This window comes from Caloenas nicobarica, chromosome 1, assembly GCF_036013445.1.
Source record: "Caloenas nicobarica isolate bCalNic1 chromosome 1, bCalNic1.hap1, whole genome shotgun sequence".
Taxonomy (NCBI): Eukaryota; Metazoa; Chordata; class Aves; order Columbiformes; family Columbidae; genus Caloenas; species Caloenas nicobarica.
The window spans coordinates 41,013,961-41,037,646 of record NC_088245.1 but is presented as its reverse complement, the minus strand read 5'-3'; the positions used below and the strand labels follow the sequence as shown (position 1 = coordinate 41,037,646).

The window sequence follows — 23,686 nt, the reverse complement described above, 5'->3', positions numbered from 1 at the left end:
AGTAAATCATTGGCTAGCAAATTAGTACTCTGCTTATCTTCTAACAGCATTATAGAAACCAGTATGTGGCCTGAGCTATACAGCTGCTGCAACAGCTATGTACACATGAAGCTTCTGTTTATTGAAAAGTGATGTACAGTATCTTTTAATCACAAGTGATCCTAATTAAAAAGACTAAAACTTTAAGAACATAGAAGCACAAAATTAGATTTAAAATTATTTTCATAATTGTTTTCTATTTGCTAAATTAAATGATTAGAGAAACAAACACACAGGGCTTCAGAGAAAACTGAACTTTGCTTCTGGACTAGAAAAATTGTAGGACATACTTACTCCCAGTCCAAGCAATGAAAATTAACAAAGCCTCCTCCTCTGTGGCCAGGGGTAGGAAATAGAGCATGTGAGAACTCTATTTACAATCTTTGTATCTCTGAATCTGTAGTGAGATAGGTGATCACGCAGATGGCGGGGATTCCCAGAAAATTCATGTTGCTAAACCAGAATGTGACTAAAGAAGAAATAACTCAACCACAGCCACACCAGCTCTGTAGGCTGCCCTCATTTACATAGATCACTGATTCTTTCTGTCATCGTTCAGTCCCTTCTGGCCAAAATACTGTGCTCCTCCCTCTGTACTCAGATCAATCCCACCCAAACATATGCAGGAGATATGGGAAGCAAGTTCCCCACCCTCCCTCCTTAGAATATGCGTGATATAGAGGAAAGCAACGGGGGTTTCCACCATGCCTGCACATACATTTCCAAAAGAAGGAAACCCGCATAGAATTGGCCACAGGTGAGGAGGCTCTATCTGGAGCTGTGAAGGCCAACTAGCTGCACAGTTGTGCCGAAGAGGACTAGCTCTCCTGCATCTCCTTGCTGGAATGCCCATCCAACAGGAAAAGGGCAACATGCACACTTTGTTCTCCAGTGAACTAGCTTTTGCTGTTTCTTACTCCCCTGGTGCAACTTGAGGCCATTTCCTCTTGTCCTATCACTTGCTACTGGGGAGAAGAGACCAACACCCTCCATGCTACAACCTCCTTGTTGCACAGTAGTTGTAGAGAGTGGTAAGGTCTCCCCTCAGCCTCCTTTTCTCCAGACATCTAGAGGTCCCTTCCAAACAGTGCTCCTGTGATTCTACAACTCCTGTCCATGTCACTACTAAATCTACATTCACTCTAAGGAAGAATTAAGTTCTGGATAAGTTCTTACTCCTACCCAGATGAGGGCTATGTACCAGCTCTACACAGTAACTAGCACAGGCTGCAGAGTTTACACTTGAGGTTGATCATCAGCTCCAAGTATAAGGTGAATTTATCACATTCAAGCTTTCCTCCCCCTCACTTGGGGACAGGGTTTGCCATTCTGGTCATCTGCTTCAGGATGACAACTTCTCCATTTTAATCAACATTTTAAATACTAGCAATACTACTAGGTAAAAAACATGACAGTCACTGTACAGAAACCCCACTAAAATGAGAAAACACTGTTAATCATCTCAGTTCTACCATTGATACATTTTGAAGCTTTATCTTTGTGCGTAGGTATAACTCAGTATCACCTCCATAAAGCTACTCAAACTTGGTCAAGGAGACTATCTGAGACACAAGAAAGACATGTTTGGCAGCCACATTCCCTGCCGGTTCAGTCGGTGCTGACTGTATGATAACATTACATACAAGAGGTCTGAATTTAGGTTGCACAAGCAACTTTCCTGCATTTCTTCACTTCCACATGCTTGACTTTACAGCTTTATTGGTCTTCTACCATAACTTTTATATGTAATACTGTATGTGCTTGCAGCAAACCTGTAACAATATATCACCATCCCAGAGAACGTCAGAAAAGTTCTTCTCTGAAAAGACCAGTTAAACCCAGTTTTACATTTATTCAGGCCATTTCAACCACTGTATGAACCCTGTAAATTCAGTATATTGCCTTCTACCAGAAAAACAATTTCTGTGGTGAGATGGAGAGATTTCAAGAAGGTGATGACAGTGAGGCTTACAATAGAAAGGGGTATTATGGAGTCACAGAAGCAAGTTACTTTTAAACCCATGCAAAACCTACTTTGGCTGTGTGCCTTCTGGACATACGCTGGCTTAGCTCATTAGCAAAGAAAATTAAGATTTAAAAGTGTTCATATTAGCTCTCAGAGTAAGTAAGGGGGAATACCAGTGATGTTTGCATTTATAAACTTTGACACACTGGACCATCCTGCTCTGTCACAGATCTTCAGAGATGTTCCTCAATTGAGCAGAGGAAGATCAGGAGACTACAATATCCAGCCTGTGGACTGGACACGGTCTGCCAGAAAATGTGTTTGACCTGTTGGTCAGTGCAGGAAGGACATCACAGCTGGGCTGAGCTGCAGCTTGCTGTTAGTCACCATTTAAGGACTAACTGTCTAACCTAAAATTCACTTTCTGAGCTCAGACCGAAGCAAGCAAGTAGAAAACTGCACCACTTCTCTCTCATCATTCAGTTCTGGCTCCATCATCTCCTCTTCCTCTGTCTCAGTGTGTCCCTGCTTTGCTCCTTCTCCCTCCTAGGCTGCTATATCCAGCAACACCACATGAAAGGCACAGGATTGCCCTTACCAAAGAGCAGAGAGGTGATGCCAGATTTCCTGCGCTGAGTCCTGCGCCGCACAATCTGAGGGAGAGGGAAGACAGAGAACAAAGTGCACACATTAGGACAGATTTCAGAATTAAAATAAAGCAATCCTCCACACAGGTCAGCTCTGGGCAAGGGGTCCTGACAGCTGCCACTGGAAAGGCAGGCAAGTGAACTGGCAATTTTAGACAGGAGTTGTTCTAGTTCTAATGCAATGAATCAGCTCTATGGCTTGATCTGCTCCATGTGCAATGGGTTATTTATAGCTCAATTATTACGAAAGCATAAAGTTCAAGAATCAACTATGATTTGAGTCAATAATTTTAGTTCTAATTCCACTTGTCGCCAAAAGCAGTTCTACACATAATTATATATACATTTTTAAGTGGATGCCTATTACATTTTAGAACTGCAGGAATGTCTTGTGATTAGCACACAGATGAGCATCAAGAGAGATGAGCATCTTCCACACAGGACTGACAAACACGAGCTACTACATCCACAACTGCAGACTGTAGTCCAAGATTAAACACAGGTGATTTGTTTATTCAGCTTCTCGAAGGCTGCTGCTGTTTTCTGACTCTATCTTCCAGAGTTATTTTAGTGTACTGGTTTCTTACTAATGGATTAACTCCAGTTCCTACTCTGCATGCTCCAAGCAAATTCTGCCAAAAGCATATGTTGTGTCTCTAAGTTTCCATAAATAAAATGCATCACTTTTCAACATATCTCTCATTAATGATAATTACAATCAATGTCAACAACCCTTCCACCTGGGGACTTATGAACCAGGACCGATCTGGCAACATTTCATTAGTACAGACCTTCCCCTCACTTCCCAATACCTTTTCTCCACTGGATGACACAGTCATCCTGGAGCCAAAATCCTTGCAGACAGAAGGACCTCTTGCTCACAAAGAGCAACTGGGAGGGAACACATAAGGGAACGGTAAAAACAGAGCAGCAGAGGCAGATGGGGCTCTGTGCACTCACTTTGGATAAATTGTTGACAGTGGTGCTGGAGTTGAGCAGCTGCCCTTGGTCAGCAATGAGGTAGGCCAGGTGTTTGCGACGTTGGGTCTCCACCGCCACATCTGTCAGCGAGCCAGCCACGCGCATGGCCTCCTGCAGCAGCACATCTGCATCTTCAATCTGACTTGGGATGTCCGAGAGAGTGTTGAAGATTGAGGCAGAGTTCTCAGACTGGATTAGCTCATCCTCCTGCAACGATGCAATCATTTTGCCACACAGAACAGTGAGCATGACAGTGATGCTCCTGGGGCTGCTAGACGCAATTTTACATTCACTGCACAGCCTGGGCCGGAAACAAAGACAGGTTCAACTAGACAATTCCAACAAAACTTCAGCAGGAAAAGTCTCAGCTACCTATTAGAGGGAGACGGCATCCTTTAACTACTCTCCTGCACTGAGATTTGCTCTCAAAATTCTAGCTGGCATGTTTTTTTGAAGCAAAGCATCCATCATTTAAATTAATCCATGTCAGCAAGCAAAGACAACACAGAAACTATTGTGTAACCACTGCCAGGATTGGGCACAGCAAGGACCTTGCTGGGGACAAGGGGATGGAAGCTGCTCAGACTGACACACTACAGAGTGCCTACCATGTCTAACTGAGCTCCACCTTCCCCTTGCTCCCAGCGGCTCACCCTTGCCCTTTGCAGAGAAAGCTGAATGAAATATATATTTTTAAAAATAAAAATGAAAATATCAGGTGGTTACATGGAAGCCAGACAAATCACACGTAGTCAGGACAATGCTAATCTCTTGGAGCATTCAACAGTGCCATCAAAAGCTCCCCAGAATTACCACAACCTTGACTTTATTTCTGCTCAGAGGCAGTGCAAAATCAAGATGTATCTTGGTTTAGGTAAGATGGATTCTCAGGTTGGGATGTAGACTGAATAGAGGGGGGCAGCTGATGTGGTTTAATTATGAGGGAGCAAATGAGGTAGGGAGGGGAAACAGCAATTCCCGAATCCTGTGAAGTGCCTTGGAAGTTCTTCACAGCCCCCAGTTCTGAGGAAGGCAGGAAGTCATGTTCCTAAGCACATTCCCAAACCACATACAGGAAGTGGATACAAAACCTTCTTGCTCCTAAAACTCAGAATTAAACACCTAAGTGCTATAACGGAGGAAGTGGAGGTGGGACTTACCTTCATACTGAGCATGCCCAAAGTGAGTTGAAACAGCACCAGAGAGCCCTGGTAGAAGAAGAGGTCCCAAATACGCAGCAGCAGCTTGATGTGGACAACGCTAGCAAAAGAAGTGAGGAACCAGTGCAAGGTGATCAAGGAGAGCTCTGTGAACAGAGACATGAAAAATGATCACAACAAGAAGTCAGCCAATCAGTGAAGGTGGACTCTCCTAAATGCTGTCCTCCAAGCTTAAAGGTGACCATCCATTGCCTCCAGGGCCAGGTTTGCTCCCAGCCCTGCTGCTCTCTTTTTGGGAAACAAGAAAAATAAAATCTTCATCTGCATGTCACCCTGCCAAGAAAAGCTGTGGTTTGTAGGGCACGCTTTTACCGATGTCATGCTCCTGGAGCAGCTTGTCCAGGCGAGGCAAGTACTGCACAATGAGCTGCCGTAGGACACGCTGGTCTGTCTGCACACCCATCAGGGTGGTGCTGAAGTAGGAGGCAGGAACCAGTTCCTCAATGATAGCGCACATCATCCAGAAGGCATCTTCCTCCTCCAAGAAGAGCAGCAGAGAGGCAGCCACCTGGGATTTTGAAGAAAGAAGAACTGCATGCCAAGCCTGTCCTAAGAGGAGTGGAACTCCTTCCCCACTTCCTCACATGGAGACAGACCAATGTCTAAATGACCAATATCTTCCTTCCTCGGCAGCAGCTCTCTGGCAGTCTCCACTGAAGGGAATTCTCCTCAGTGTAATGCCTGTCCCTCCTCAACAGAGGGACTGAATCCACATCTGTGGATGTGATGTGCTACTCTGCTCTCCCTTCCCCAGGAAAAAATTTCCATGACGAAGGGATTTCCTTTCAGCTCGCCTGGAGGCCATAGTGTCTGGCTGCACGGCCTCAAATTACTTGCCCCAGCATAGCCACCATAGACAAAACGATCCCTATCCCAAAGACACCCTGAAAGCAGGTTACCATGCCAGTGCCTTGGCAATATCCAATATCTGGGTAGAGCCAGGCAAGTCCCCGTAGTATCCTGCGCAGCCGCGGCACCCCGATACTGTTCATGTTGGAGAAGCAGGCGTTGCTGGGCATCGTGCGGAGCAAGTCCTTTTCAATCTGCCAGACAGCCATAAACAAGGACAGATCAGCTTGCAGCATTTGAACAATTGTCTTCTGCTCTCTGCACTTCCCTCTGGCCCTTTGCCTCAGGGAACTCTGCTTCCCCACACCCATCCATAAGTCCTTAGGCACCAAAAACGATGGTCCTGTCCAAGCACCTGGGGTCAGTTTAACAGCCTTCACTGTCATTGGGAAAATGTCGGTGTGGATGGTGACTTGGTGTTTCCCAATAAATGCTTGCCTAAACTCAGCTCTTAGCTTCTGCACTGAGAACAGTAGGCATGCTGGTTGGGAATTTCATCTCCTTGGATTTCAAGCAAGGCTTCCCAACAAACCTAGTCCAGAGAGAAACCAACAACTTGGCCACATCTGTGACACAGGATTTGGAGGTGAACAGCCCATAGATCTCCCTTTGGGCAGCATTGTTCCTCTTTCCAAACATTCTGAACCTAACTTGGTGAGAGGTGAAGATGTACAGAGCTCATTTTCTTTTGCCATGGCCTTTGCCTCCTCCCACAAAAGGAGAGGTCAGAGGAAGAGTGAAAACACCCTGTAATAGTCTTGTTGGTGTTCAGAGACTTTGTGTTTGGGGCAAAGACAGTCCCTGGGAGTAGCTGCCACAACCTCAACAGAAGTACATCTATCAGCCTTTCACCCTTCACTTCCCTCAATGAATATCAGGGTGTTTGCTGCGATGCAAGTGCAGCACTGTTTTCTAGCCTGCAGGTAGCATGTGTCTATCCCCTTCCCTGTTGTCCTAGGAAGGAGGGAAGCTGCACAGTTGTTATTCCAACAAAACAAAGGAGAAATATGCCCAACAGGATTAAGCTTTAACAGGATTTGACCACATTTTGTCCGCTCAACTGCTCCTGCTACAGGTGTTAGGCAGACACTCCTTCCTCCTCACACAGAAAATCTTGCCCTTCTCCCTACTCCCTTGTGCCCAGTCAGTACTAGGCAGTATCTCCTACCTGTTTGGCAGCAATGGTTTCATCATTAGAGCTGTTTTTCACGATATCCCGATATGACATCTCTGAATTCCTCTTCTTCTGCAAGGCTCCCGACAGGCGCATCCACAGCTGGGGGGACAGGGTGAACAGAGATGGGAAGGGTCAACAAGAGACACAGGAAGTCATAATCTGGCACCCTCTCAACTGAAAGGAAGTGTTTTCACTCCACTGTCTCTTACTCCAGGTAGGAGAGCCTGCCCAGAACAGGCAGCGCTCTCACCTGTGGCCTCATGCTGTGCGGGATGCCGGCTAGCACCAGGGAGCGCAGCTTGTCTGAATGCGGTAGGGTGACCTCGATTTTGTCCCAGGTGAGGTCGCCCACGTCATGGTTGTGTGTGAATTCCAGATGAGCCTGCCACTTCAGCCTCTGCTGTGGCTCCTCTGTCAGTGGGACCCCCAGAAGCTTGCTGGAGTTTGGCTCAGCACCATCTACCTCAGCAAAAGGAAGGGAAAGAACAGGAGACAAGTGAGAGAGGGAAGATGAGAGGGAACGAACACAGGACAGGGTGGGGAGGAGGATGGCCATCTGAAGAAAGCACATTTAAAACATCCATGTTTTCCAGCCAGAGCATGGAAAGGCAAAGCTTGGTTTCTAACCATCTTCTCCATGCAGTAAATTTTATGGTCATAAGCAAAAGGCACTGGGGCCTTGAGAACTGAGAAGCTCTCGGCAGGTTTTTAGTCTCTATTTACTCATGATTTAGAGTAGAGTGTGGCTGGAATTAAACAAGACCCTGGCAGGAGTCATCCTGCTGGGTTTTGTGAGGATCTGTAAATCAGGCTGACAAAAGCATAGCAAGCCTCAGAGGTGGCAAACAAGCTATATGCTCATGCAAGTAATGAGGTGCAAAATGTTAACTTTGGGGATATTTAATCAGCAAAAAAGCTTTAATAAGGACACTTCCACATTCACAATGAGAGAGCACCTTAACCTGAGGCTGGCTTTCTAAAATAGATACTTCAGCACAAGTGCAGGTTTGACGTAAGGCACTCTGTCCTTCACTATATAACACATCCCAACAATGCTGTCCAAATCTTCCTGCTGATTTTATAACATGCAAGTCTACTGAATGTTCTGGCTGAAGAAAACCGCTGTGTCTTGTCCTCATCTCCAGGTCACTACTTCAAAGAAAAACTTCTGTGACTCAAGGTGCCTCAGGGCACACATGAAAACAACTTCTGTCCTTGCATTGTATGGCCTGAGCCCTGGAAATGTCCTCTCAGAGCAACATAAAGCAATTTCTACGTCCCCCATACCTTTCGCTTCCTCTTTGCAAAGGCAGCCAGCTGTTGCAGTTCAATGTCCAGCTACAATAGCTCTCCACACCTCCTTCTATTTGGTCTCCTGCCTCTATATCTTGCTGAAAAACTAGGATGTGGGTTCTGTCCCTACAGTTTGCTCCACACTTTGTCAAGCTGCTAGGCTGAGCAGAACACATACTGCTGCCACTCCTCTTGGCCACGAGTTTTTCAACAGACAGCATGTGCCACTGTGCCTCCTATCAGTGCTTACAGCGCTGCTGAACGCGACAGAGACCCCACCATGACCTGGGAAAGTTGCCCTTCCCCAGCATGCAGCTGCTAATGGAAATGGTAATTTCCTCTTAACTCTTCTCTCTGTTACCCACCACGGCACAAGCCTAAGGGGATTGAAATTACTCTGCCGCATAGTCTGTGCTCCAAACTGCCATAAGGCCAACATGTCTACGCACTTGATTACAATGGTAGGATACAGAAAGATGATGACAGGTGGGTAGATGAGACCTAGCACAGAATGGCTGCAAAATCACCCTGCCATACTCGGCAGCATGGGAGGAGCTGGATGCAGGACACAATGGAAGGGGGAGGGATGAGACTGGCTTTACCTTCCTTATCAACTCGGAAACCAAATTCATCATAGCGGAACTCTGGCTGCTCGACGGATTCTTCTTTCTGGAGGACAGGAGGAAGAAGAACAGACACTTTCACCAGTCTAGCACTGAACAACTGAACAGAGACATGTAGATATTGCCTCATCCCACCACTGTCCACACTGTGTTCTCTGAGCAATTAGACTCTTTGCCCTTTTATTTTCAATGCCTCCCACCACAATTCCCAGATGGGAAGGTGTTGCATGCCATTCCCATTTTGACTTCTCCATGGAAGCTGTGAAGCCCTACCTTCCCACCTGCACAGATTTTCCCAGAAATCCCTTTTCCAGCAGGGCTTGAGCACAGCATCGTATCAAGATCAGATCTTCCCACCTGGATGGGCACACAGCCCCCCTCATGGACCGAGGAATCGACACACACCAGCTAAAGTGATCCCTACTGTCTGTGCCTCTAATACACAATAGTCCTGTTGCCCCTGCATGCACACTGCAAATTCAGCTCCCTGCTCCATCTCCTGCTTGTTGCTTTCAGATTTTCTCTGAAAGACAGGAGACAAAACTGGGGTTCACACCTGTGAAGCAAGCCCCAATATCAGGTGAACGGAAATTAAGGTCTGTGACCCACATCTCAACTTTCCTCCTCTGTGCTCATGGTTGGCATCAGGGCACACACACTGGAGGTTAAAACCAGGCTTTTTCAAGGAGCGAAAACCTGCAGATGCCCCCCATTTCATGCAAGCCCACCTGCCCTTCCTGTGGAGTCTCTCACAAACACTGCACCCCGTCAGCAGCCAAGAAGTGTGTTTCTAGCAAAGCTCCATGATAAGCTTTAATCTGCTTCACTGGGCTCAACTGTCTTCAGCAAAACACTGCTGACGAAGTTACACAATTCCATGGCTGCTTCCTTCCTTCCTGCTCTGCCCACCTGGTGACAAGTCTTGAGGGCAGCATTTCCTGCCAGGCACAAGCCACCCAGAGTAGCCTGGTGGTGACAGAGACTCCCTGAGGGTGTCAACATTTTCACAGTGGAGCAATAGTTGCAAAACAGCAGGGCAATAATTCACACAAGTTTCCTTGTGCTCTGCAAGATCCTCTTGCAAGAGCCAGGATGCAGCCACAAAACACACAATGTAGCAAACAAGTGTCCACAACCAAACCACTGGAGGAAAAGTGCACCCCTCCCTCCTTTTCCCTGCGGCTTTTAGAGACCGCCAGAAATCACCAGGGTCCCTTGACTTCTGTGCAGAGCCAGGGAACACCCCCTCCCTGCCCCACACCCTACCTGTGTGTATTTTGCCAGAATCTCCTGAGGCCAAATGCTGGGAGTGAGGGCTGAGAAGGGACCCCCAGCAGAGGGAGTGTGATGGCCTAAAGAGAAAGAGATCAACACATAACAGTGAAAACCTGGAAGGACTCCCTCAGAAGACACATAATACTGAATGGTCCAGCAAGGGAAGGACTCACTCAGGAGTTTGTCATTACTGCTACTCTAGACATTGAGATAACTCCCACTTCACCAAGGAAGCAAGTAATTTCAGATGGTTTTGTCCCTTATTACTGAGCAAAAGAAGCAGAAAAGCCAAATGGAGTTCCCTTTAAGAAAGGTACTTTTAGGGAAGAGAAATTGTTCCAGGCATCTAGTGATCTTCTGCTTGGAAAAGCTGTGTGATCCTTGAGTGCCAAGCCAGAGGAACCATTAAAAAAAGAATAAATTATGGAGAAGTAAATGTCTCGTATGGAGGCACTGACCCTAGCACCAGCAGCACTCCAGAGTTCCCTGAAACTTTGTCACCTAGGCACCAAAATGGGAAATCGGAGCCGTCAGTAAGATGCTCCACTGCTCCCTTTGCTCCAGAAGGGCTGGGATATTGCCAGACCATGTATAGAGAGCTGAAGCAATGAAAATATGCCTATCATCTTTGTCTTTTGTGTTCAAGATAGGCAGCTTTCCAGTCTCAGGTGGTGTCTCACTGAACAGCTTCCTATGCGATAAAAGCAGACATCAAGTTTTGCAATTGAAGCAGATAAGCATGTCCCAGGTCTTTCACTGTGCACATCACCAAAAAAACCCCAACAAACAACAACAACAACAACAACAAAACAACAAAAAGGTTTACTTGGCTTTGAAGTATAGTTTCCCTCAGGGTTAAATGTCCTGAAATAACCAGCTGGACCAGGAAGGAAAGTTTAGACAAAAATATAGGGTGGGAGAGTTGGCCACTGCAAGAACGAGACCTAGTTTTAGTAAAGCTTAGATCTCAGTAGTCCAAAGTCAAACTCCAGTAATTCTTCAGCCTTCTGCCTGCCCTAGAGCTACCATTGTACAGCAAAAATCTCTCACAATCATAAAGCGAACCACCCGCTCTGGGGAATATCTTGGGAGGAGAACAGAACCAAGCAAATCTTATGAAAAATGGGGAAGGCAGATTACATTTCAACCTCCTTCTTCCTCTGTGTTCAATGGCTGAAGCAGCTTCTGCAGGCTTCAGCACAGGGTGAAAGAAGGACTTGACTTCACCCTGAGTGAAAAGGCAGCTGGGTCAGAACGAGTGGGGTGGTTTCCTCTCCCCCAATTTGACCAGGCAGTATGTTAAGGTAAAGAATAGCTCTAACTTTCTTTTTTCTTTTACTAAGTTGCAGCTGAAGAAAGAACAAGCAACCAAACAGGAAGATACCATGTCCACTTTTGTCTGCTCACCTGACATTGTGCTAGGTAAGGCTGAGTTGCAGAAGCTTCCAGCAGGTCCAGAAATGTTTTCAGAGGTGAGAGGTGGCTATCCTGTTATAAAAGGGGAAAAAATGTCGATGAGAGAATTCAATTAGCATCTAAGAACATGGTGGGGGACAGTCAGATCCCTCACACACAACTTCCCCACAGGAAAATTGAATCCTTTATTATTCAAGCTCCGCCACAGGAAAATTAAACTTCAGAGACTGGAATTTCCTCTTTGTTTCATACCTACCCATCAGCTAGAAAGAGCACGCTGTCATTTACCAAATCGTTTGTGACAGTAACAGCATTGCTGATTGAAAAAATGTCAAAAACCAAGTCAACTTTCATCACCTTTTCCATCACAATATTGTGAGTCCTGTATTTAATTATGAATACTAAAAAAACTACACTGTACATCATAATTCTCTGAATACACTGCCCATGGAGACAGGACTGGAATGGTGAAAAGGGTTTAAGGGGATATCATTAGATGCAAAAAGCCTGAAAGAGATTTTAGGAGTAGCACCACAAATCGCAGGAATGAAGTGGTTTTGACTATGGAATACAGCTCCCTGAAGGGAGCTGGGAAAGCTGCTGACAAGGATTTTCTGTGATGAACTGTGCTAGGACATGGACAACATGCCATCGTGTACCTCTGCAATGAGCCAGGGCCCTCTAAATTAAATCAGGGGATGAAGCTCAGATGATGAAACAGCCCACACAGCTCCTCTCCTTGCTATCCTGATACCAGTTCACAGCATATTTTTATAGGGATTTTCCAGGACAACAATGGAATAGTTCAGTAATCAGAGAGAAAAACTCTGGACTTCAAGATCAACCTTGTAACTGTGTGTGGGAGACACTAAGAGCCACCTCTACGAAGCAGATAAAGCCAGTGCTGGGAGATATCAGTCACTCACACTTACTTGGGAAAGAACTGGGGAGAAACTAACATCTGCACATCTGGGATGGGTTTTCCAGCTTCCCTTTTCCAGCAAAGCTACTTATGACTGCAAACCACTAAAAGAAGGAATCCCAAGGACTCATCCAGCAGGTCCTGTCTGAGTTGTTTATAGTGCTCAGCAGTACAAGGTTATATTGCCACTCCTGCCTTTGCATCCCAGTGAGCTTTCCAGCGAGCACCTGCAGCCTGGAAGTGGCTTGCTACAGCACTCCAAGATAAGCAGCTGTGAAGCACTGCAAAAGCATTAAAAACATCTGTGTTTGAGAACACAAGTGATACAGCTTCTTCCTCCCGAAGTTAAACGGTTCTCTGCAGGAGAAAGGCCAGCATGGAAGAACAGACACTCTGATCTTCTGACATCAACTCTCAGGGCAAAAAGAAAAACAGACACAAAAAAAGTCCAGCTTTTGTTTGTAAGAAGTAACACTGACCACACAAAGGCCAGTTGCTTACCCACAAGTTCTGTAAATGTTTTTCTGTTCTTCTCATCACTCTACCCCACTTGTTCTCTTAGCACCGACTCTTCCCTCAGCAGTTAAAGACACAACAATTACAAAATGAGCACTTGCACACTCTTTTTACATGAGAACGCACACAGCATGTACACCAAACTGGTAAATCTGCTGACAATACTTACTCCCCTTTCAACATCACTGCAAATGTATTTTGATGCTTTTTTTTTCCCAGGCTTATCTCTGCCCTGCAACCGCAGCTGCTCTGTTCCTGAGCCTCCAAGATGTCCTGCTCCCCTGCCTTCTCTCAGCCCACTAACCCTGTTTCTAATGACTTTTATTAGGAAGGCAGTCACTGTTTCAGCCATGTGGTATGTCTGCCACGCTACCTGTACTCTGAATCAACACTCAGTGCCTCAAGCACGTGAGTAGGGATCGCCCTCAGTCATTATTAACCTTCATCACATGCACAATCACTGCTGAACCCACCTGCTACGGAGGAGCCGGGCCAGTGCGTTAGGCACATAAATGAGAAAATTCCCCATAACAAGGGAATTAACCACGGTGCTCAGGAAGCAGGGCAGGAGAGTGCTGAGGCTGAAAATCCCTCCTCCTCCCAGGGCAGGTGTAGCAGAGAGGAACAGCTTCCCTTGTCCACGTCACCACACGCTGGCCTCCGCCTCGCTGGAGATCACTCATCTGCGTGCTGCCTGCCCTCCGGTCCCTGACATTAGAGCAGTGAACTTGGTGGGCAGGTTTTTCCTGCCTCTGGTTCCTATAGAAACCTTCCTGCAAGCACCCATCTGGGACAGGGCCCAGAGAGAGTGCGAGAGGCTCACCTCACTGCTGGCACCAAGGTGTGCAGAAGGGCAGGGTAAGGAGCGTGAATCACACCAAGAGAAGGCTCCTGCTGCGGCACACGGAGGTGGTGCACTGGGAACTGGCTGCCCATGGAGCCAGGTGTCTCCAAGAGAAGGTGCCGAGGCCACCACGCCAGCCCTGCAGGTCTTCATCACACCACTTTTGCCCCACTCCCACTCTGCCTCCAGTAAAGCATCACAGGAACTGAGAGGAAGGTTCCCTGGCACAGCCAGGCACCACCACCTGGCATATGGGATCGATATAGTAAGTTATTTCCTTTGACTGAGGGATATAAACCTAAAGCAACTCTCAAAATCCCCTAGCCAGGAGACAGCAAGTAACAAAAGGAGCTCCCATGAAGCCTGTGAAATTCCATGCATGAAATTGCTACAGCTTAGTTGTGCTATTTGCATAGTATACATGCTTGACAACAAGCAACAGTAAGGCACACAAAGGAAAAAACCACACCAGATCCAACAAACATTAAGGGCAACTCCCTAATCCTCAGAATTCTAAAATTAAAACTAGATTTCACCCATGCATTAAGAAGCATCTACCATGTTTAAAGGCAATTTCAGTTTCCTATACAAAGCAATTTTGGTCACACACCAGGTAGTCTTCACGCTTTGAAAGAAACTCATTTTTTATTACAATGCAAATGGTACCTGTTATTTGCAGCTTTACTTTTTGCGTTCAGACTCCAAAACAAATCACACCACCATTGATTCCAGCCTGCCAGAAGACGGCTACAATGACAGTGTGTCTACCTAAAAAAGGCAGCAAGGGAAGCATGCAGTCAGCACCAGGTACAAGCTATTTGAAGCACTCCACCTGCAACACCTTTGTCAGAGTTCCAAATACACACCATGCAGGATTATATCCAATTGGTTTCTCTTCTACTGTAGATGTCCTTTAGAAATTGATGTTTGCAAAGGAGACCTGCAAATTTACTTCCACTTGGCATTATCAAGCCTCCTCTGGACGTACTTGTTCTTCCACACAGCTGCAATAGGAGAGATTTCAATTACCTGGCTTCTTGCAAACACCAGATAACAATCTCCTGCTGCCTGTGTTTTACTTGTGTGGCCTCTTTTGCCACGTCATCTCTGCTTCAGCCTGCTGTGGTAGTGCCTGGATGTGCTAGGCATGAACTGATGCTGTCCAGAGCCTTTCAGTAGCATCTTTATTTTGGGACAGAAATTCCTTCCCAGGAGTGTTCTTCCCCTGCTGATTTTAGCAATAAAAAAAAAAATCCAGTAAAAAGCCACCAAAAAAGCAACATACTTCTAGCAGACAGACTGTGCAGAAGGTGAATGTTTTACAAAGCAACGTTTTTGTATGCTGAAAATATTATATCTAGTAAGTATGCAGGAGCCGCCAGTGAGCATCATCAGAAGGACCAGAACAAGCATAACAATTCTTTCTAGAATTACTTTCATCCACAATCATCGGAACAGCATATACACCACTTCTTCTGACAGTAAACTAGCACGGGGAAAAACTCTGCTTTCCATTAACGATGCTTAATTTGAACACGCACACAATAAAGCCAACTGCCACCTCTGGACTGTCAGCTGGTTTCCACTGCTCTCTATTACCTTTATTAAAAACAAACAAAACCCACACAAAACAAACAAAGCAAAAACCCAAAACTTCTCAATGTTTTGGAAGAGAGAAAAGTAATTGCAAAGCCACAGTACTCATCTGGAGGCCATGCATTTAGGTATAGTTCTAGAAGCCTCTTCCAGCTCAGCTTTTAAAGTCCCATGTAGATGGCATCCAATTTAATGCCTAGACCTACTCTTCCTCTCTCAGAAATCAGACAAAAAACCTGCACTGAATCTGGGAGGTCATTTCTGTTCTCTCACACCTGGAAAGCTTTGTTTCCCTAATTAAAATTCAGACTTGCTCAATAAAATGCACAAGGGGAGCTCTCAGCAGGAAGACCTTTGCCATCCCTTCCCCCATTGGTTTCTCCTGCAGGTCAGGCAAAGGCATATCCTGGACCTGGAAATGCCATTAGTTCCACGAGTCAATATTTGCTTTGCATGTATACAGTCAGAAGAAAACTCCAGCTTCACAAACAAGTAGGTAGGTGCAGCCACACACCTGACTGAGGGGCAGACAAGATGCAGATAATTTCTGCCCCTTGCACGCTGACACCCTGGCTTTTTAAGTGATGCAGAATCCCATGCAGACATTGACACACACCAGCTCCCGGTTAAGGAGTCAATATGGTGTTGGCAAACACGGGCCATTCCAGGAACTATCTGTTTAAGGCTCACAAACCACAATCAGTCTCACCTTGCTTTGGGTATTAAGCAACACACAACAGATGCAGGAGGGAGATGCTGAGATTGTCTTCAGGCTTGTTTTCTATCACACGACTTGGGATGAAAAGTTGGGGGATTTCAACTGCCCTCAGTCCACTTTCTTGTAGCAGAGAAAGTGCACCAGAAATAAAATAAAAGCCTAGGGCAGGCCTAGAAAGGGGGATGTGAGATCTGGAAAGCAGCAAAGGTGAGAGTCTCACAGAGCCAGGCAGGAGAGATGTCAAGCTGTGGACAGTGTTATGTCACTATAGAGGCATCACTCAGGACTTCAGTGCTGCTCAGCCAGCACCTGGGATCACTGACTGCAGGAGTGTGACAAGGCAAAGTGCTTCCTCCCAACTGCCCCAGGGCACTATTAGAGCAACATATAACAGAGACAATGAAAAAGAAACAGAAACTCTGTGTCTCTTGCCATAAAGCACCTGGTAGACTCTTGGCCACATTGGGAATATAATTCAATGCAGAAATGTAAAATGTAAATGTAAAATGTACTTCCATGCAACAGACCTGCTCCCTGCACTGATGCGTGTCCAGCAAATCTTCCTGCTGTAGTGACAGAGCCCCACTGGAGCTGAAGGTGCTGAACCATTTTCAGTTTATACCAAAGGAACAAAACAAGTAACTTCCAGTTGTGTATCCATTTCATCTCCATTCAGAAAATAAGGATGTGGAAAAGCAGAATCCTGTTTCCTAATGCTTACGCATTAGACAGACAGACCACAGATGGACTTCCTGAATGTAGTTCAGTGTGCCAAGTTTGCCTCTAAAAAAAAACCTACGCAAACACCTACTTAATGTAAAATGCAGATATCCTACATATCAACATATATTTTCTTTTCAGAGCAGAACTGCCTTTTATTTATCTGGCTCCAAAGCAGATGGCTGATCCTTTATGCAGGACACAGCCTGAAAAGGCTAAAGCTCTTACTTCCAAAATCTGGAGATAAAAAGGCTTCCCCATGTGGCTCATGATAAACAAACCAACCAGAACCAAACTTACTTATGGCTCTGCTGATTCTGTGTGTTGCAAATACAAGCTACCTCACTTTTAGCCCTGGAAAGCAGAGGGTGCCTGTCCTTCCAGAGCAGATACTTGGTGCCTGCTAAGCATGAACTGCACTGCTGTGGAGAACCTCATTTGCCAAGACCCTTGGGACCAGAGGAGGAGGACTTTCCCCTTTCCCAGTGCTCCTGTTATTTGAGTGGTAAGAGGATATGTGATGGGAATATAGAGTGTTCCTGACATTTCATGGGAGGATTACAACAGATCGAGCACTGGAGCAACATTTGTTTTCTTTCAATCTGCATTGAATGAGGCTGAGAAAAAAGGCCAGGACACAAACTAGCAAGGTGTCCACCCTCACATCACAGCAAAATTCTCTTTGCAGCCAACAAAGACGGAAGAAAACCCATGTGTGCCAAAAGGCAGGTCTGCGGTCTCCCTAGTCTTCAAGGCTTAGGGTAAAGGCGATTCCACATTAAATACTACTACGCAAATATTATCCGAAGGTTTCTGATGAGTGTCTAAGGTGGCACCAAACATCTCTTCCATGAGAGTCAATTTCTGCACGATAAACAAACACTTTCACTCAAATAATCATGGTGCAGGACCAGGGCACTTCCGCAGAACTCTACAGAACCTCATTTCCCCCAAAACTCTCCAGAAGTGGTTTTTACCTTCTGACCATGAACTTCTGCAAGTCTGCAAACTATTCATAAGATGTCTGTGGAAGGTTATGGCAACTGTCCAGTTTCATTTGCTATACAAAGCTTGAAAGAAAATATTTCTATTAGAGACGCAGGATTATACCAATCAAAGAAAGGCTGAAAGACACTACTGACAGTTATTTAAAGACAGATATTACGAAGTCTTTTTATATGCAAGCCCTACCCTGAGCAGTGACAAGTGAAAGTTTGATTCTCGAGCTGGTCTCATCCTACTGTTCCCAGTGACAGAAGAACAACAGCCTGATGAATGGCTGTTCCTTGATATGGCTTCTGCTGGATCTGCAGAGCTTTAGCTGCCAGGGTTTGTCATTCTCTTGGAGAGGCACAAGAAAGGCGAGATTCAGGTCACTCTCCTGTAGCTCTGCTGTGTTACTATTTGCTCTAATATTAGCAAAAAACCCCATCGGATTCACCTAGCAGGACTCTAAGCAGGTCTCACTTCATTTGGCTCCAGAAAATGGCTTTTAAGTGAAACATATCCCATTGCACTCAAGATTTTTCTCCTTCAGGGCTGTGTCTTTCCAGAACTCAACTTTCTGAAGAGGCTAGTAACACCTAATACACCTCTCAGGACTGTTTGCAAAGCTCTTATCTAACATGCCATGTTAGACTACTTACATCTTGCTCCTGCACAAGTTTATAGGCACAGATAACTTGGATGAAAAAAAAAAGCAAAAATATATTATGATCATCACCATTTGTAGCAAAACCCCAGATATTTCCTATTTCTGGGATCAGGAAGATTTCTTCTCCAGAACAAAAGAACTGCTGGGTTATAGACATTTACTCTCATCTCTGAATCATCAGGTACTACCCAGCCAAGAAATACGGCATTGACTGGGCAGTGACAATGGTTCTCGTGGTCATACTAATACCAATATGCTATCTTATTTTTTTCTATCTCATAAAACAATCGTATTTTCATTTCTCCCAAGGGCTTTGACTTTTTTCTTAAGCCAGAAACAGAATTGTTCTATTACCAATATAACTTGTTGCACTCCAGTTCAAAAAAAAGCTGCGACTTCCTCAGAGACAAAACAAATGTGGCAAGACAACATCCTCCTCTTCCCTGTCTGGTGTCAACAGTAACACAGCTGGCAAGTGAGATTTCCCCAGTGCTCCCAGATACTTACCCTGTGTAAGCTTCATGTATCTAAAATCTCGGCCATGTGATGAAAGGTGGCACAGAAAGAAGTTTAAACAAGTCTTTGTGTTTTGCTGAGGATACAAACCTGAAGTGCCAACCCCTCTCCACCTCTTAAGGGACATTTGGGACACTGTGCTCGCTATATACAATGATGATCTTTATCTATGTCATCCTACTTGACAATTGCAAAATCTCTATATCCTATCCATTTGAGCTAGGATGTGATCTAGGATCACCACTGATTTAGCTAGAAGAGCTGAAGGACCACATACACCAAAGTATCAGGTGCCTTACCTTTATCACTGAAGATAAAGTTGCGATACTCCTTAGGATTTATTTTTCTAAAGTTTTCTTTCCTTCTCATGTTTTGGTGAGAAGTTTCCAATTAACAGTCAGGAAGACAGACACCAACCCAATAATTTCCAAAACAGTTACAACCTCAAATGTGGCATCACCTGGGGGGGAGGCGAACTCACTGATTCCCGAATACCAAACATGGTAAAGCAATTTTGCAACACATGAGCCAATTCATTAATAATGGGACTGACACTGGCAACTCATTTATTGCAGATCCCTTAACCAATAACCTCCACTGTTACCATGCCACCTCAGGTAAGAGACATCAATTTTTGAAAGCTAAATATTTTAATTATTACCTATCTTTTAAAATTGAGAGGATTCTTTAGAACGTTGATATTTGCGAAAGATACCATCTTTCAAGAAAGTAAGCAACAGTTCAAAAGCACAGCAAAGAAGAAAAACCTACGTGATATTAGCAGAGATCCCCAAGTTGGAGAATCATTTCAGTCCTGAGCAGGTGTGCAGTACTTCCCTCACTTCATTATCTGATGTTAACTCTATCATCTCCTGACCAGTGCACTTCCCCCAGAAACATGCCCCTCCTCTCTGCTGCCCATCATTTCTGTTCATCCTGCAGAGGAAGAGTCACCATGAATGACATCTCCTTGAGATTACCAAGACACGTTATCAAAACATTACCCTAAACAGGAATTAAGAAAGGTAGCACCTGTCATTTTAATATGTTAAATACAGAATTAACATAACTTTATATTAGTATGACAAAACCAGTCCCCACCCTGACCTCTTTAATTACATGTAATGCCTTTTCTCACACCCTTCCTTCCCTTTTATTTCGTGAATTCTCCAGGGTAGGAATCCAACCGTTGTTTCTGCATAGGGAAAGCAACACACACAGCGTGCAGATCCGGCAATACGTAATTAAATAGATCTTCATTCCGGTGATTGTTTCTTTTCGACACACAACTCCAGACTCTGCAGAAGCTGAAAAGCTCCTCTAGAATTCAGATTATCCAGCAAGAAACAGTATTCTGATCAACACCTCGGCAAAAGCACAGCAGTGCTCCGCTCCTTCTGCTGGGCTGGCAGTTCCTTCTTGAGTGATTTTAAGATCCAGCCTCTCACTGCTGAACATCTACTGTTCTTAATTCCAGCAAGACTGCTTCTCTCTCCCATCTACTAACACTAAAGGACCCTCCATTTCCTCAATGTATTTTTACTACTTTATTTCCACCACTCCCCCGCCCCAAACATCACAGCAAGCTATGCACAGTAAGGCTGAGACATCATGAAGTAGGAGGCTATGACATCACATGAAAAACCCCACACGCCATCAGTGAAATCTACTTGTTTAGGAGGAAAGTAGCTGCCTAAATTCAGACATCCCTCAGAAAATTAGGAAGGAAGAAAAGCAGACACACGGAAGAAAATGTTCCTGTCCTATCCTTACCAGCTCTGTGAAGAGACACCAGCTGTCCCGGAGCCCACAGCCACTGACTGCAAGGAGATTTAAATCCGTGCCACAGCAGTTCTTCTCTCCCTTGAATTTACATCACCAGGTATGAGGAATGATTCTATGATTGCATTTGTCTCCTGAGTTCCTTCTAACATTTATTACAGCTAACAACCTGCAGTGTGTCTGTTTATGCCTACTGCCCAGGGGATATTGCCATATTTCCATCTCAGTTTCGTGACTGTTCCTTCCCCCCAGCCAGACAGGAGACAGACGGTGTCTCCTCTGGGCACCTCCGAAAAGACACAGCTGTGGAGGATGAATGATGGCAGAGCCGGACAGATGAGACCACCTGAGAGTCACAGCCACAGTGAGGAGAAAAGGCAGGTGATGGGGGGGCATATCGCGGAGAGCAGGGCGGAGCGGGGGCTGGGGGGAGCAGGCAGAGCACCCCCGCCCAGCCTGACGAAGCTGAGCACAACGTGACTCACTCGCCGGAGCCCAGACCCTGCGTCAGCGCAGCAGGTGAGCGGGAGCCCGCCCGGGGGCTGGGGCGGGGGGTCCCGCTCTCCCCCTCAACCCTGACCGGGAAGGGCTCGGGAAGCGGGGACGTGCCCGCGCACCCCCGGCCCCACACACAGCCCAGGGAGCAGGGCCGCCCCAGCGGCTTCAGTCCCCCCCGCCGACCGAGGGGCAGCGCAGGGCGGGATGGGTGCCGGGGCGGGGGGGTGTGAGGTGTGTGCGGGGCCTCTCGCAGGTGGCGCGACCGTCACTAGGCTGGCAGCCCGGGCGGACGAGGGGCGGCCCGCCGAGCCCTCCCTCCCGCGGGCAGGACCCCCCCCGCCCGGCGCTGCCCGCCACCCCCGGCTCGGCCGCGGCAGCCGCGCCGGAACTCACCTGCTCTCGTCAGCGGCGCCGCCGCCCGCCCGCCGCGCTGTCCCCTCAGAGCGGCCGCCCGCCCCGACCCGCGGCCCCACGCGCCGCTCTGGAGGGCGGCGCGAGGCGCATGCGCGGCATCCGGGCGGCGGCGCGGGGCGCTGTGGGGGCTGTAGGCCGCGGCGGGGCCGGCGCTGCCCGGGGAGGACGGGGACGGCGACACGGGCTCTCTCGGTCGCGGTGACGAGCGTTGAGCAATAGCGGTGGCTCCTTCACCCCGCCCCGCCAAGGCAGAAGAGGTGGCACGAAGCCGTGAAAATTGCAGCTGGGGCGGCGGGAGCAAGCGCTGTGGAGGGCGGCGCTCAGCCCCTGTCCCAGCCTCGAAGGAGGCAGCGGCACGGAAAGCTACTCGGGTCGTTTCCATCATTGAGCTCTAGGTTAATTTCTCCTCCGAGCAGGGCACAGACCCACTGCCACTTTATTGGGGGCATCTGTCACGGGCATGGGCTACAGAGACATGTACCAGGATGGATCGGGCCTTGCGAATTGGTAACAAGCTGCTTCTTGGAGATCGTTTCGGCAATCTATTCCAGCGACCAAGGGGAGAGGCGAACGGCATCTCTGGTTGGTGCCTCTGTCAACTCTGCTGGAAAAAAGAAAGCAAGGTCCCAAACCAAGCTCTTCTGAAGAGAAGCAGAAGCCTCTAAAAGGATGTGTATATTGTGCCACAGAATCACAGCATGGTTGGGGTTGGAAGGGACCTCTGGAGACCATCCAGTCCAACCCACCTGCTAAAGCAGGTTCACCCGGAGCAGATCGCACAGGAATGTGTCCAGCCGGGTTTTGAATGTCTCCAGAGAAGGAGACTCCAGAACCTCTCTGGGCAGCCTGTTCCAGTGCTCTGGCACCCTCAAAGTCAAGAAGTTTCTCCTGCTATTCAGATGGAACTTCCTCTGTTTCAGTCTGTGCCCATTGCCCCTCTTTCAATCATTGTGCACCACTGAAAGGAATCTGATCCCTTCTCTTGACACCCACCCTTGAGATATTCATAAACATTAATGAGATCCCCTCTCAGCCTTCTCTTCTCCAGGCTCAACAGACCCAGCTCTCTCAGTCTCATAACAAAGGTGCTCCAGACCCCTCATCATCTTTGTAGCCCTCCACTGGACTCCCTCCAGTAATTCCTTGTCCTTCTTAAACTGTGGAGCCCAGAACTGGATGCAGTACTGCAGATGCAGCCTCACCAGGGCAGAGTAGAGAGGGAGGATCACCTCCCTCGACCTGCTGGTCACACTCTTCTTGATGCACCCCAGGATACCCTTGGCCTTCTTGGCCACAAGGGCACATTGTTGACTCATGGTCAACCTATTGTCGACCAGAACTCCCAAGTCCTCTGCAGTGCTGCTTTCCTGCAGTTTTAGAAGAGACTAACATTTTCCATGTGACACTGTTCTTCTTTTTAAACTTTCCAGGAAAGCAAATCCAATGTCTTAGCTGGTAGCCTCTACCTAGCACAAAGATTTATTTCCAGATGATGAGAAGAGATAGGTTGCCTGTTCCTTTTCTCTGCACAGGGTTGTTTGGTTTTTTTGAATCTCACCAGGAAAGTGGATCAAAAAAGGAGGACTACCGCATCTATCTGTTTTGTTTCTTGGCTATCCATTTCAGTCATAGTTTGAAAATTACCAGTGTTCAAGTAGAGTTATCATTTTCAAACAAGGCTAATTGTTAATAGCACAAGCAGGCAAAATACTTTAAACACCATAAAACTCACAAATGTTTGAGATATCTTGAATGTCATACTCTAGAGGCAGGGTAAAGCCAGAACAATCTAGATGAGGGGAGATCATGGCCTGAAGCTTCCCATTTCTCTGACTACTTAATATAGACAAGCCTCATTAAAACATACTGTATTTTGAAGTCCTCTTTAAACAATGATGGCCTCAAGGATAGCAGGTAGCTTCTTTCAATTAGTTCTGCTTTTCTTAATTATCTCCAGTAATCACACTTCAAAAAGAATCAAGTAATTCTGATCATGTCATCTCTGAGCCTCTGAATAAAT

The 23,686-nt window shown here is 46.5% G+C and overlaps 1 protein-coding gene across 3 annotated transcripts in view; it reads right to left on the bottom strand.

Moving 5' to 3' along the window:
• SGSM3 (small G protein signaling modulator 3) overlaps positions 1-21,728 on the bottom strand; it is a 30,491-nt gene extending 8,763 nt beyond the window's left edge. For 2 of the 3 annotated variants that reach the window (XR_010607476.1, XM_065650578.1), the window contains exons 1-11: positions 21,646-21,728; positions 11,478-11,558; positions 10,062-10,147; positions 8,775-8,841; positions 7,130-7,338; positions 6,871-6,978; positions 5,753-5,896; positions 5,166-5,361; positions 4,794-4,939; positions 3,613-3,840; positions 2,604-2,658 (exon numbers count right to left, since the gene is read on the bottom strand). Coding sequence is in view for 2 of the 3 variants with exons in the window: in XM_065650578.1 (XP_065506650.1) it covers positions 2,604-2,658; positions 3,613-3,840; positions 4,794-4,939; positions 5,166-5,361; positions 5,753-5,896; positions 6,871-6,978; positions 7,130-7,338; positions 8,775-8,841; positions 10,062-10,147; positions 11,478-11,484 (1,246 nt within the window). In the remaining variant the exon portion in view is untranslated. Of the gene's footprint in view, positions 1-2,603; positions 2,659-3,612; positions 3,841-4,793; positions 4,940-5,165; positions 5,362-5,752; positions 5,897-6,870; positions 6,979-7,129; positions 7,339-8,774; positions 8,842-10,061; positions 10,148-11,477; positions 11,559-21,645 lie in introns of those variants that run through there. The other variant, XM_065650591.1, reaches the window with a different exon arrangement.
• Positions 21,729-23,686: the final 1,958 nt, after the last annotated feature.